The sequence below is a fragment of the Engystomops pustulosus genome, chromosome 6 (assembly GCF_040894005.1).
Source record: "Engystomops pustulosus chromosome 6, aEngPut4.maternal, whole genome shotgun sequence".
Taxonomy (NCBI): domain Eukaryota; kingdom Metazoa; phylum Chordata; class Amphibia; order Anura; family Leptodactylidae; genus Engystomops; species Engystomops pustulosus.
This window is the reverse complement of record NC_092416.1, coordinates 134,220,492-134,235,422: the sequence shown is the minus strand read 5'-3', so window position 1 is coordinate 134,235,422 and position 14,931 is coordinate 134,220,492. Positions and strand designations below refer to the sequence as shown.

The window sequence follows — 14,931 nt, the reverse complement described above, 5'->3', positions numbered from 1 at the left end:
GCCTTAGGCTACAATAAACAGCTAGAACAGTTATCAAATGTGTCTGTAATGAAGCTTTAGTGATAATATTGATTCTTATGACAACCCAACATTTTTAAAATCCAATTGTCACAGAGCCCAAAAAAGTTCTGTCTGGGATTACAATAATAAAATATACAGTTCCGACTTACATACAAATTCAACTTAAGAACAAACCTACAGACCCCATGTTGTATGTAACCCGGGGACTGCCTGTATACACATTACTTGAATCACTTTACATTTCCTTGTTCCCTACGTCGTGTGCGTAGCTATACTATCAGTGTTAATAAAGGGTGTTTGCTGCAGAGGCCTTTTAGACATAGAAAGAGCAGCTCATAAGATGTAACCTGGACATAACGGTGGGGATACAGTCACCATGACTATTATTTATGATAGTTACTTAGGTAGATGGTGGTACTGCCACTTCTTGCACAACTAAGGACTTTGAACCAGATCTCAAATAAATTTAACAGGGGGACATACGTGAAAACCTATGGAACTTTGTATGTCAAAGAAAACCTAACAAAATAAATAAATTATAACAATCAAAAAATGCAACATGAAATCAATAAGGCACCAAATGACTTTAGTTCAGTTTCTTGGACAATATGGTTGTCAATGTGTTTAGTATCCCCCCTCCCAACCCTGTCATCTTACTGTAAGAGGCTTCTTGATGGCATCTTGAATCTCCATTCTCTTCCTGGCAATTGTCTGATCTAATTTTCGTTCAAAAGCTAAGAGGTCCATGTACGCCTGAGACTCTGGGACTAGCTCTCGGATCTAAAAAGAGGAAGGAAAGTGCTAAGAAGATGGAAAAAGTCATATTAATAATTCCACCAGCTAATATTCAGAATAACCCCCAGTGACAGCATGGAGAGGCAGGCGGACATTGTGGAGTGACTCAACTGGATGCCTGCAAAGTGAGTAGAGGTATCTGGAGCCATGTAAATTGCAGCGTGTTCTGACAATTGCCAACACGTGTGTGATGTTGGTTACAGTTGTGGAACACAGTGTCCCCAAATATGCTTGATTAGGTTAAGGAGGAAGTCTTAGACATGCTCTGCAATCCACTCGAGAACAATGTTTAGGCACAAAATATACATTATTATTATAATAATAATGTATCTTGACCCTTGACAATCAAAACAAATTCAACATTTTATATGGAGGTATCAAGAATGATCCAGAATGCCTTTAAAAGGATTATATAAATACACAGTAATTGAACAATAACTTACCCTCTGTGGTAAAACCTTGTCTGCCATTTTCCTTCTCTTCATTCTAGAAATTCAATAAGGGATTAGGCCATGTTATAACACACATTCTTGTAATGTACCAATGCATAAGCGATAGTCCTCTTTGGACAATCCCAACTTGCTGGAAACATTTCTGTCCTCCCTTCTGTGACACCAGTATTTCACTGTAGTCTGTATGGGGACCTGGAGTGTTCAGTAGTGCATACTGCACCACTACAAGAGCACTTAGGGGTATGGAAAGTATTCAGACCGCTTTAAATTTTTAACTCTTTGTTTCATTGCAGCCAAACGTTCCCGTATATTCTCGGGTATAAGCCGACCAGAGTATAAGCCAAGGTACCCAATTTTAACACAAGTATAAGTCTAAGGTGGGAAATGCACTGATCACAACTTCCACCCAGTATATAGCTATTCAGCCCCCTGTCCCCCAGTATATAGCCAGCCAGTTCACAGTGCCACAGGGGTCAGTATTGGGGCCACTTTTTAATATTATTTATTAATGATCTTGTAGTGTGTTTACAAAGTCAAGTTTCAATATTTGCAGATGATACTAAGCTGTGTAAAGTAATTAATACTGAGGCCGATAGTATAGCAATACAGAGGGATTTGTGGAATCTGGAGGAGTGGGCAGAGAAATGGTTGATGAGGTTAAGTGTAGATAAAAAGTTATTTACTTGGGCCATGGAAACAAAAAGTTCTAAACATTTAATTACTTGGTAAAACTGCAGCTGAAAAAAATTGTGGGTATTTCTAAATAGTAAAATTAATTTTTTTGGGCACCAGTGTATAAAAAGGACATAGCAAAACCGGAACAGGTACAGAGGAGAACAACCAAGATTATTAGGGTAATGGGGGATTAGAATACACTGACAGATTACAAAATTTGGTATTATTCCGTTTAGAAAAAAGACGGCTGAGGGGAGACCTCATTACAATATACAAATACCTGAACGGACAGTACAAGGATCAAGGGGCCATCCCCTACGCCTTGAGGAGAGGAGGTTCTACCATCACCATAGACAAAGGTTCTTTACTGTAAGAGCAGTGAGACTATGGAACTCTCTGCCGCAGGAGGTTGTTATGGCGGACTCTATGTACATGATCAGGAGGGGCTAGGATCCCTTTCTGGAGAGCAAAAATGTCACGGGTAATGGGGAAAAAACATTTTTTAATTCTTAAAGGTTGGACTTGATGGATGTCTTTTACCAGCCTTATACACTATGATACTATGAAAAGTCCAATCAGTTTAATTAAACACAGCTGGACTCCAGTGAAGGAGTAGAACCATCTGAAGGAGGATCAGAAGGAAATGGACAGCATGTGAGTTAAATATAAGTGTCAAAGCAAAGGGTCCAAATACTTATGACCATGTGATATTTCAGTTTTTCTTGTTTAATAAATGACCACAAATATCTACATTTCTGTTTTTTTTGTCAAGATGGGACGTAGAGCGTACATTAATGAGCAAAAGAAAGAACTGATCTTACCACTTGGCTGCAATGAAACAAAGAGTTAAAAATTTAAAGGGGTCTGAATACTTTACGTACCCACCATAGCAGCCAATTATAGCAATGTACTGGCTGTGGAATAGTTCTTTGTACCCCTTTTTACTTTGTCCATAAGGGTAACATGTAACACCCAAAACATCCAGAAGAAATATAGCACAATTGGAACTCCATAAGGTCTTTGCCAGGTCTGGGATGTAAGTCCTGGACTTTATGCCTACTCCTGAAACAGGGACAGGCATAAATATCACGTGGCACTTTATATAGTTCTTTATATCGCAAGGCTGATTTTTGGAGGCTCATATCTTTGGAGAGTTATTATAATTCTGCATAACACAATTTCAAAAGATTGAGGATGGTATATAGGATGACAAATTATTATCACCATGTATTCCATAATCCTATGTATTTTAAAAGGCGTTCACATACTAGAACTAGAAGTTGTTCCCTTTAAGACTATGAAAAAAAAGATTCTATACTCACCCCCTCCTATGGTTCGGTGCAGAAGGATGTCCTTGTGGAGCCATAAGCCTTTTCCTAAAAGAATCCATCAACATAGGGTTCATCCCAGGTCGCATAGGGGACCCTGGTCCATATGTGGGCATCATAGGTGACCCAATCGGCATACCGGGCACTGGCATTCGAGCACCAGGCATCATACCAGGTCGCTGAAAAAAAAAAATTGTAATTGAGAATGAAAATCAGAAAAGATGGTAGACATAGCCTGAAGGTAAAACCATAGCAAAAAGTAAACATGTTTATTTGATTTACATAAAGATAATTGGCCATAACCATTGTTCTGTCATTATGGTTGACAAATCTGTGCATCAAAATACATGAGATCATGCCATCTGTTTTAGACAGGTACGCAATGAAAAGCAGAGTATGTACAGCTGTATTGTGATTTATACTGTATAATGAGAACAGCCACAAGATGAGCTCTAGGGGAACAGTGACTGAATACACAGATTATTTGTTGTACTGTACAGATCTGCTCTTATATAGCTACTCCAGGGAGAGGAGGTCCACGGCCCCAGACGCAGAGCCTTCAATGTACAGACATCATCTCTAACTGTAGACAAACTTATGGATATAAATGACTGTACACAAATGTACAATTTGCCCCATTGCATCATGAATAATAAAGCAACTTCTCATAGTACACAGACCAGTCCTTCCCAGGCACGTAGGAGGGAGGCATCTCTTCAATTTCTATTAGGTGCTCTATCTTACACTAGTGCTGTATAGTACTGCTGTATGACATTCTCCATGCTGCTGCTTCTGTGTATATAGATAATAGGGTAGAAGGATCTGCTTTTCTCTTTGTATGGGGGGCATCATTGCAGCTAGTCAATACAAGATACAAGTGAGAAAATGGCTAGAAATATTGCAATGGATACATTTTTTTTTAAATTTTGTAAAAGTAGTAAAACATTAAAAATCTTAACCTACAGAGTAAATATAAAGGGGTTCCTGTCACTGGCCATTTCAAAAGTTCTCTTGATTGAAGATGATCGGAGAGTATTTATGACCTATCATATATTTTAAAGGGAACCTGTCACCAGGAGACCTCGATTTTAGCCCTCCACACTTCCCCATAGAGCATTGCATGTACACTGCTAAACATCTTTTATCGCAAGAATCGGCTTTACAGAGAAAAAGATCATTTATATTTTACCTTTGAAAGACCTGTGCAGTGTGACTACTCCAGTCGCCAAATGGGCGGGGTTGAAGAGGAGTATATTCCCCCCACCCTCGGGAAACGTCTCCTCAGTGTCTCATTTTCAAATCAATATTACCGCCCCTCATCCGCCCTGCGTCTTCATTTGAACGCCCCCTTGCTCGGCCCTACTGTTGACGTCACCTACTCACGTCCCGCCTGCTTGCCGCAACTCTCGCGCCTGCGCGGTCAGCATCGCTTGTGCTGTGCGCACAGACATGCGCAGATGAAGCAGTGCCGGCCGCAAGGTCCCCGAATTCATCTGCGCATGCGCCACACTACGCTGACAACTCGCCCTAGGTAGTGTGGCGCATGCGCAGATGAATTCGGGGACCTTGCGGCCGGCACAGCTTCATCTGCACATGTCTGTGCGCACAGGCGCGAGAATGCCAGACGCGGTCAGCGAGAGTTGCGGCAAGCAGGCGGGACGTAAGTAGGTGACGTCAACAGTAGGGCCGAGCAAGGGGGCGTTCAAATGAAGACGAAGGGCGGATGAGGGGCGGTAATATTGATTTGAAAATGAGACACTGAGGAGATGTTTCCCGAGGGTGGGGGGAAATATACTCCTCTTCAACCCCGCCCATCTGGCGACTGGAGTAGTCACACTGCACAGGTCTTTCAAAGGTAAAATATAAGTTATCTTTTTCTCTGTAAAGCCGATTCTTGCGATAAAAGATGTTTAGCAGTGTACATGCAATGCTCTATGGGGAAGTGTGGAGGGCTAAAATCGAGGTCTCCTGGTGACAGGTTCCCTTTAACTGTGAAACTTTGAGAAATTTGACGCAGGTTTTCCACAGTGAAAATCATAGATACATATCATATCCACAGACATTGAGCTGAACTTAATTTTGTGACTTTTTCGGTCGACCACCTAATGGACCAGAACCACTGGTGTGAGCAGTACGCTGCTGCGTATTTAATTGGTTGTTGTACGTCATGTTAACAGTACATTATACGTCACTGTAAATTATAGGATTGTAGTTTAGTGTTCAGTCACTGTTTAGAACTACATGTCCCTTGATGATTTTTCAGCATCATTTTCTCACTCTTGATGCATACAGGGCATTGCATGTTTATGGATATGTAAGTTGTGACTGAAACAGACCCCAATACCTGGCATAGTTTTGCCTGATGCCCGGATTCGCCCGGCGGTTGCATCAAGAGGCCTGGTGGGCCTCTTGACATATCTGCAGGACGGGGGTATCTGGATGGGGGTATGGCCGCTATCATACGCCGACACCCGAGCGCTGGCGTACGATAAATCTCCCTCCTAGTAATATGTGATTTAACAATGAATAATACACAACAATGGTGCTAGGCTGCTATTATCCTTGTCGTAGGAAGGTGCACAGTGCTCCTGTCTGAGAGGATTGTTGGTGCTGAAGCAGATACTATACATGACACTGCAAATAAATTGTGAATTATAAATACATAAGCCTGATTTACTGCCACAAGGCTGTAAGCTGTGTCTTCTGGGGTAATTTACAACTAAAATATGTGAATTTACAGTGAAATGTGATTTATACACCAGTGTTGTGGATATAAAACACATTTACTTGCAGAGAGATGGGATTGTTTTCTGAGATACATAAATTATGAGGAGAGGAATTTGTGGTATCCTGCCGAGAGGGAAAATATGCCATATAAATGGGATGTATAGGGGTTATAGTGTGTGCCAGCATAAATGGAGGCCGCATGGAGGCCTTGTTTATCAGTGCAAGCACTGTAGTCAGCGATCTCCGCCAATCATATAGGGAAGAGCTGAGTGGTACTGGGCATGTTCAACTAACACACCACAGAGACAGCCGTCAGCTATTCACCTTCCAGAGTATTGGAGATAACTTGCTATTATTGGAATCTTCCTCTGGAAATCTAGGTCTGAAGAGCAGCCTATCATTATGGCAGTGGTGGCGAACCTATGGCACGGGTGCCGGAGGTGGCACCCAGACCTTCACCCCAGAACAGAGTTTACCAGAGAGGACACAAGGCTTCCTCTTGCGGTCCAAGACAGCGAGGACGTGCAATGCTCAGTGCTATTTTAAGGTGACACATCCTTGGCTGCCAGGAGGAGCAAGAAGGTTTTATCAGAGATGGATTATCGCTGGAGCTCCTGCTCTGGGTCCCCTGATTCTTCCTCTTTAGGGGACCGTTGAGGGAAGATACAATCCAAATGTCTCCATCTTCTTTCTATTGTATTGGCATCCTCAGGACAGCAATATGATTGAAACCTATGATACAGCAGCGATAAATATTCTTTTCTGTAGTCTAATGCCTCATTCAGATAGTTGAAATAATTGAAATAAGATGCCTAATCCTTTTCATAAGTGTGTGCAAACTTTATTGTAACTGAACTGCAATACGCAACCAATTGACAGGTGTGGCACCGTTTCTGGAAAAAAAAAAAGCAGCCATGTTTTTTCAATAATTGACAACAGTATAGTGATCCAATCTCTTAAAACTTTCTGCACACAATGCCCCAAACATTAAAAAAACTGAACGTTCTTCACATTTTACAAGCTTTCCCCTAAAAAGTTTCCATCTTTCAACATTGATAACTAGATCCAAACTTTTTGTGATTTATATTCAGGCTGTTGGGAAAGCCGGAATTACATCTAAATGTGAATTATAGCTACACAAAGGCAAGATTCATTATCTTTATGTCGGACAGGAATAATACAAATAATATATTTTATAAGGAATGATGGAATGTTTGAACAAATTGTGGATTTTTTTTAGATAATAATGCTGTCCTTTACGAGTTTTACTACCAGGACTGTGGAGTTGATAAGCTAAAGGTCTGACTCTGAGGTCCCTGCACACGAACATGCTGAGTCTGTGGAAACTGACCTGTGTGCATGTCAGATTCAATGGAGCGAGCAAAGTGCAGTGTATGGGAGTCCTTCTATCATAGAGGGCAATGATGAGATGATGTAAGGAGTCCTGGTCTGTCACCCAAACAGGAGCGCTAACATGGTAAATCCTGTATCAGTATCATCGCTGCTGTTTGGCTAGGAGACAGGGACTCCTTACATCATGGCCGATTTTTGCACCATCCAAAAAAATCAGCCAGCATACATTTTAGTGTGCCTATGCCCAAAATGGGGACAAAAGGACATTCCAAATTGTTCAGTGGATCAATACACAAGGCCATTTGTCTTTTCTATTAAATAGTAGAGCATGTCCTGATCTGGATTTTCACTGACCACTGTGTAGAATAGAGGTTAATGAAAATTGCTGTGAAAAATGTTCAATGAAAAAAATTCATTTCTGTCACGGGTGACAATTGGTTCAGTCACGGATATATAGACTAAGGCCCCTTCCACACTAGCGTTGCATTTCACGTCAGGGTGCAATGCGTGAAAAACTGACGTTTTTGCCTGCGTTTTTGTTCCATTTTTCCTTGGAGTAATTAGCGTTTTTGCGTTTTTCACGCGCGTGTTGTTAGCGGTTTTTTGCGTTTTCGGCGCATTTTTCACGCGCGAGTCAATGGGAGACTCTAGCATTTTTCAAAGGGACCATGGTTTGGGATTAAAATGTGTTATTTAATTGAAAAATAATGTCTTCTGATAATTTGCAAACATCTGCGATCTATTCTTCACTGTTCCGCGCATATATTATCTCCCGACAAGTTAGCAGATGTGAAGAACAGTGAAGAATAGAATAAAAACATTGAACACAGTGAACACAGGATCATTTAAGAGAAAAACACAGTGCAGAACACAGTGCAGAATAGATTACAGATGTTCGGCACATCTGCTTACTTGTCGGGAGATACGCGCGGAACGGTGCGAACAAAATAGCATGTGAAGAACAATATATATGTGTGAAGAACACATTGCAGATGTATCTGCACTGTGTTTTCACTTAAATGATCCTGTGTTCACTGTGTTCAATGTTTTTATTCTATTCTTCACTGTTCTTCATTGTGTTTTTTTAATTAAATGCTCGATCGCGAGCAGGGGAAATACTGTTATTCTGGTCACCTAGCAACCCTTACGTTTAAAACGCATTGCACTCGCATTGCACTTGCAATGATTGCGAGTGCAATGCGTTCTTGATGCATCTCTATAGACTTGAATGGGGCGTGAAAAACGCGCGTGACACGCAAAAGTAGAGCATGCTGCGATTTTGACGTGCGTGAAAACGAACGCAAGCACGCGCGTGAAAACCAACGCTAATGAAGAAAGACCCATTGAATACAATGGGACAGAGTGCAATGCAAGTTCTGCGCGTCAAATGCACGCGCAGAACTCGCGCGTGAAAAACGCCAGTGTAGAAGGGGCTTAAGGCTGCATTCACATATTCCAGTTGATAAGTGTTGAGAAACGCAAGTGAACTGAAATGGGAAGGGGCACGGGCCGAATGCATATGCGTTTAAACTGAAACGCACACGATCAGTAACAAGCAACATGTGTCTTGTGTCTTAGCAATGTAAAGCATGTGGTGCTTTTTACAGATCCCAAGAATTTCAGTTGTAAAGAATTTGTGATTGAGCCAAGCCCCTCCTAATTCTGGAAAAGCAAGTCAATCGGAACGTGTGAAGGTGAGGCACGGTCACGTGGTGCTAGTGTTATGTTTTCTAACCTCGAACTGATCGCATATGCGTTTCCAGTAAACCGCATGTGCAGTCGGGCCAAGAATCCCCCCCCCCCAATAGCGTTCTGATTTCACATGAGCGAGTCTGTTCAGCTGCTGTGTTTCTCGGAACAAACTCGTTTAGTTGTGACCTGCCAAATCCACATGGTAACCTTTAAAGGGAACCTGTCATCAGACATTAGCCTATTAAACCACTTCCAACATGTTATCGAGCAGTTTCTGGATTATGTTTCTTTCATGACCTTGCTTGGTGGCATCACCCAGAAAACTAACTTTAAAGTAAGATGTATAAAGTCAGGGAGGTGGAGAGTTTAACATTGAAGTAATGCTCTCCCTGCCTCTGAACACCTACTCCCATGTGATTGACATCAAGTGCCAGACTTCAGGAGATCTGATTAATGATGTCCATGGACGCAGGATCGTCAATTACGGTCAGGGGGGCTTTTTAAGGCAGGACAAGCTTAACTTCAGTGTTAAACTCTCCGCCTCCTTGACTCCATAAAACCAATTTACATCTCACTTCAAAGTTGATTTTCTGAATGATGCCCCACACCATGCCATGAAAGAAACATAACCTAGAAGCTGCTCAGCTGCTTAACAACATACTGGTAGTGGTTTCTTAAGCCAATTTCTGATGACAGGTTCCCTTTAATACTTTCTGTCCAAATACTACATCAAGTATTGACCATGCAAGGAATAATCTGCAGATACACATAGAATCGGTGATAAAACTTATGCTGGAGCTAGGATTGCATGATGTATCCGTAGTTATTTAATATTTTCAAACTCAGAGTGTTTCAGTACTGGGTTTCTGTTATTTTCGGTACTGAATGTCTTTTTAGTCTCTCAATTTAAGTGGAGCTGTTGTGTCCCGGATACTTTTCCTGCACTTCTAGTTGACAGACCCTTTTTTGTCGCACATTAACAACAAAAAGCAGGTCTACCAACTTCTAAACTTCTTCCTTCCATTTCTGACCTCATTTTTTACTATTTTCGGTGCAGAAAATACATCAAGCCCTTGTGTCACAAAGAAAAATCAGAGTACAAAACAAGACTAAATTTGGGCGCCAGAAAACAGACCCTGCGCCACACAACAATACATGTGAGCCATTATGTTCTAGTATTTTCGTGAAGGCCTTTCTTCGCTCCATGATTCCTATTCCCTCCCTCCCTCGCTCTCTCCCTCTCTCCACTCCCCTAGACCAGGTGTGCTGTTTACACGCCTCACCTAGCTGGAAAGACCAGATTCCTCTCCAAAGACTGAACGGTGCATGCCGGGAGGTGGCTGCTACACTTAACGCTTCTACTGCTAATGTGGGAGGGAAAGCAGATAAACACAGGCCAGGGGGTAGTGTAAGAGGTGCCCGTATCTCTCCATTACTCTCGCTCCACTTCCTACAACACATAACCATTGTGTATCTCATTCTTATGTCTTCTGGAAATGCAAAGTCAAATTTTGCTGTGTTGCAAATGTGAATCTTGTGGTCGGCCCGTGTCATGAGGAAGTCATATGGTACCAGTGCCTGAGAGGCTGGGAGGGGAAACTGAAAGCTACCATGGAGGAACGCTGCATCTGAAAGCTAATTCTTGTTACTATAACTGGAGTGCATCTGATGCAGCGTAAATCTATTAACCCATATTATCCCAGGCTGCTGAATACTAGAGCTTACAAGCTTTTATAGTATATACAGAATAAGCATTCCAAACCGGGTCAATAAAATATCATTCTGCTGTGTAGAGGCAAAGTTGTAACTTACTTCACTATGGAAATATTAACTTGGCACAGAAAATAGTCAAATTTTGTGCTGCATTTGTTGTAAAGTTTCCTATGCCGGGGATGTAGCTTATTAGCATCTAATGATAGCTTGTGAGGGCATCAGGCCAGGTTTACACATCTACGATTTGTAGGACTTTATTGGCAAATTGGCATTGTGAGGTGGGCACCATACATCAGCTCTTACTCCTCCTATCTATTGTTCAGTAATCTGACTCTATACACATGGAAACAATAGATTTGTTTCTATTCTGGCAGAATTATTGCTTTGTTATAAATTATTTCTGAGAAAGGTTATTTCACCTCTGGCTTTTTCACTGAAATAAAAATCACTTTCTACATGACCCCCTCCTTTTCTCCTTCACCTACAGCACCTATAAGTCACTGAACTGAAGGGAGTTTAGACAAGTTGAGACACAACAGTCAAACAAAGGCCTAGTCAGTACCAAGGCTCAGCGCTCACAGTAATGTACTGCCTTCAAGCTTTGGGCTCTTTGGGTAATCCTGCTTCAAAGTGTTCATATTCCACCCTGGATACCCCCAGTCACAGTCGCTTTAACTTAACTTAAAAATGTAACTTTTTTTGATCATTTTTAAAGCATAGTTTTAAGGAAAGTTTAATGAATTTTTTTACAAACTTTTCCATGACACAATTTATATTTGATTAAAAAAATGATTTTATCCTGTAATTTCCACTCTGATACTTGCCAATTCTGTAGGGGGTCTAAATGCTGCAGTCAGCAACCCAGGTAACTCTTTACAAAAAACATCATTTTTAGATTCTCTTCTGACAATAGATGACATCACAGCTCATCTACAACTCCTATCTATACAGAACATGGCTAGAAAACGTCTCATAGCTATGAATAGTCTCCAGACTATTGCTGCCGTAAAGCATATCACTAGACGCTGTTACTAGAGCTCAGGAAAGATGGCAGCTCCCATAATCCTAAATATGAAATTGAATCTACAATCAGAAAATAATAAGATTGATACAATATCTGTTTTTTTTAGTAGTCAAAATTAAAATTGGTGACACCAATGAAATTTGATTAAATCACAAACAATTCTGCCTACAGAAGAAATGTTATTTTTCCCCTACAGATAATGAGGGGATTTAGTGGAGGGTATAATTGGAGCCTGTCATTTAGATGACGGTCATAGCTGGATAGCACTATTGTACACACGACTATTGGTAATAAGAGAGTGGCCAATTAAAAGTTAAACTTATCAAAAGCAACAAAATAATGAAGCATAAATGTGCACTAAATATTACAGGCGGACAATTTCAGCAAACCATTTCATGGTAAATGTATAAATCCTTCCCCAATTGCAGATATCAAATAAACAACGATTGATTGAGAATATTGTATTTCAGAATTTCCTGATTTTTTATGTGAGATGAGCTGTCACTGGAGGTGTCTCAGAAGAGCTTTATACCCTGTGAAGTGAAGACAAATGCACACTGGAAGTCAGGAACTGACCCCCGTTATTAACGTTTTAACCCTGTTTGTTTCTTTTACAGGTCTTCTGCGGGATCATTCTGCAGCGGACCATTAAAACTTCAGAGTGTAGCCCGGCTCAGAGCTAATGTGTGGTCCTGCATCCTTCAGAATGTTTATTCCATTTTTTTGCAGTGTGAAGGCAACTGTGAACAATTATTCATCATCAGCTGTTTTCCTTTAAAGAGAACTTTGTCAAAGCCATTTGGGTCACTAGACCACAAGTCCTAATGGACTTTTGGTCTAGTGTCCCAAAGCGCATGATATCATCTCATCGGACTCATCTCATCGGACTCATCTCATCGGACTCATCTCATCGGACTCATCTCATCGGACTCATATTTGGTGAACCCTGCACATGGGACACTCCAGCATCATTGCCTCAGAGAGAGCAGTAGCCCAGGGTAAGTTTATGACTTTGTTTTCAATTGTAGGCTTGGACATAGATGATATAGAGTGAAATGGGAAACTAAAACATAGGTTCATAAGGACCTTGGGGTCGTTTAGTGTCCCAAATCTCCCTGACAGGTTCACAGGGGTATTCTGGGATTTATTTTTTTACCTAGTCTTGGGATAGGTCATCAGTATCAGAATATTAGTGGTCGGACTCCTCACAGCCGCATAAATAAGTTGCTTGAAACAGTTTCAGGACTCCAGTGACTACTGCCCTTGCTTCTAATGGCCTACGTTTCTGCCTGGGGCACACATATGTACAGGTTTATAATCTATTATTGCTGTGGATTCCTCCTTTGCAAAAGTGGTTTCTGCCAGAGATTATGCAGGAAATTAATTTGTGTGTGTGCCTGATCTCCAAGTTATCACTGCAGCCCAGTTAACAGAGAAATACTAATTTACCTGAACTTCAGCACAGCCACAGTTTATTACACTTATCAATTCAGGTCACACTCATTTTCTAAGTGGTTACTATGCTAGTGCTCCCTCCCTGACTGTCAGCGCAGTATCACTACAGCATTTCCCTCTGTACCAGAAGGAGCTGATCATCCTCCCTCCCCACATCTCAGCAAAAGACCATGGCAGCTGCTTGTCCTTCCTTTCTTTTCCTCTAGCCCTCCTCCACCATCTCCACATCAGGGGGGGTGTACCTGTCCGTTCAGTTCTGGGACTCTGACTATGAGCATGGTATCACGGGAAGTACCTACACCTAGGCCTGCAGAGGTCACATAAACGACCACTTTTTATTCTGTCCCTGTAAACCCCTTTAATATTGTTTCTACCCATCATTTGTGGGGTGGATAATAGAAAGTACCCAGTAGTAAAGGTCACCGCATAGCAAAAGCATCAACATATTTTATATTTACATCATTGCCAATGTTCATGTTATGTGGCCTCTATTACTGGGCTGTACTACGTAGCTTTGTGGCTGCTTTTACGAATGCGCTTTCAATCGGGGAATATCAACATGTGTTCTGCCAGTTAAAAGGGCAAAACATGTGTTACTAGATCCTGAACACAAGCTTCAGGTCTAAAATCATCTGTGAGTTACTCATCCCCAATGCACTTCAATTGTGTTCTAAAAACAATGTGTGAACACGGCCTGAGGGACCTGCCTGCCGCCCTGCCATGATCAATTGGTTGGGTATGTCTACAACTATTCTCCATACACAGGGCATCTCATGGAGCGCCAGGCATATCCATAGATATGAGGTGGGGTGGGTTCTGTGAACCTACCAGCAAATAAAGTCCAATATATGTACTCCTCCATAAATTGGGATGAAATATTCTAGATTATATATATATATAGATCTTGGCTTGGAGAAGTTTTGGGAATAACACAATAGAGGCAGATGATATGTGTAGCTGCAGATCAGATTGGTGGATCTTTCCCTCCTGACACTTGTGAGAGATGTGTTACCTGGTAGGGTCCTGGCGGAGTCCTGTACAGTCCCGGGTTGGGTCCTCGCATCATGTTCATGTGGCTGGCAGGTGGCAGGGGTGGCCCCCTGGAGGACATGGAGGGGCAGTCAGTGCACCTGTGTGGGCTCGGTGCCGGAGTGTGGCCGCTGTGTGATGTGTCGGGCACGGCTTCCTCGTGTCTGGTCAGTGAGCAGGCGCCTCCTTTGTACGAGTCTTGTGCAATGCCCCCTGCGCCTGTCCTGCCTCCCCGTGCCGCTTCCTATGTGTCTCCGCTAGGCCCCCGTGCACACTGTGCGGCCTCCCCCCTGTGTCTGCTCCTCCGCTGAGTCTCATAGGAAGTTATTGGAAGGCTTTTCTGTTGGTGTCATCACTTCCAGAGAGCTGTTTTGCAACAAACCTCCCATCTCTTGTCTGCCCTCCCTGTTTCACCCCTTTCCTCCTCTTCTTATCTCTCCCCTCCCTTTACTCATCCCCAGTGCTCACTCCTCCTCCTGCTGCCACTCCTACCCTTTATGTGCCCTCTTGTGTGTCTGTTTTCTGTCAGTCCCTCTCACCCTGTGCCCTCCCTTGTTGTTCCATGTGCTTTGCAGACTTTGATCTGTTTTGTCCTCACCTCTCTGCCTCTGGTTTGGATCAGTCATGGTCTCATCCTGAGTTAATATGCAGCCAATGCCTCATCCAT

General features: G+C 42.2%; 1 protein-coding gene across 2 annotated transcripts in view; it reads right to left on the bottom strand.

Annotated features, from left to right (window-relative positions):
• Positions 1 to 14,931, bottom strand: part of SMARCD2 (SWI/SNF related BAF chromatin remodeling complex subunit D2) — a 25,513-nt gene extending 10,582 nt beyond the window's left edge. Inside the window, exons 1-4 of one of the 2 annotated variants that reach the window (XM_072111124.1) lie at positions 14,863 to 14,931; positions 3,266 to 3,450; positions 1,260 to 1,302; positions 679 to 801 (exon numbers count right to left, since the gene is read on the bottom strand). In XM_072111124.1, the coding sequence (XP_071967225.1) occupies positions 679 to 801; positions 1,260 to 1,302; positions 3,266 to 3,441 (342 nt within the window). In that variant the 5' untranslated portion in view covers positions 3,442 to 3,450; positions 14,863 to 14,931. Of the gene's footprint in view, positions 1 to 678; positions 802 to 1,259; positions 1,303 to 3,265; positions 3,451 to 14,247; positions 14,694 to 14,862 lie in introns of those variants that run through there. The other variant, XM_072111123.1, reaches the window with a different exon arrangement.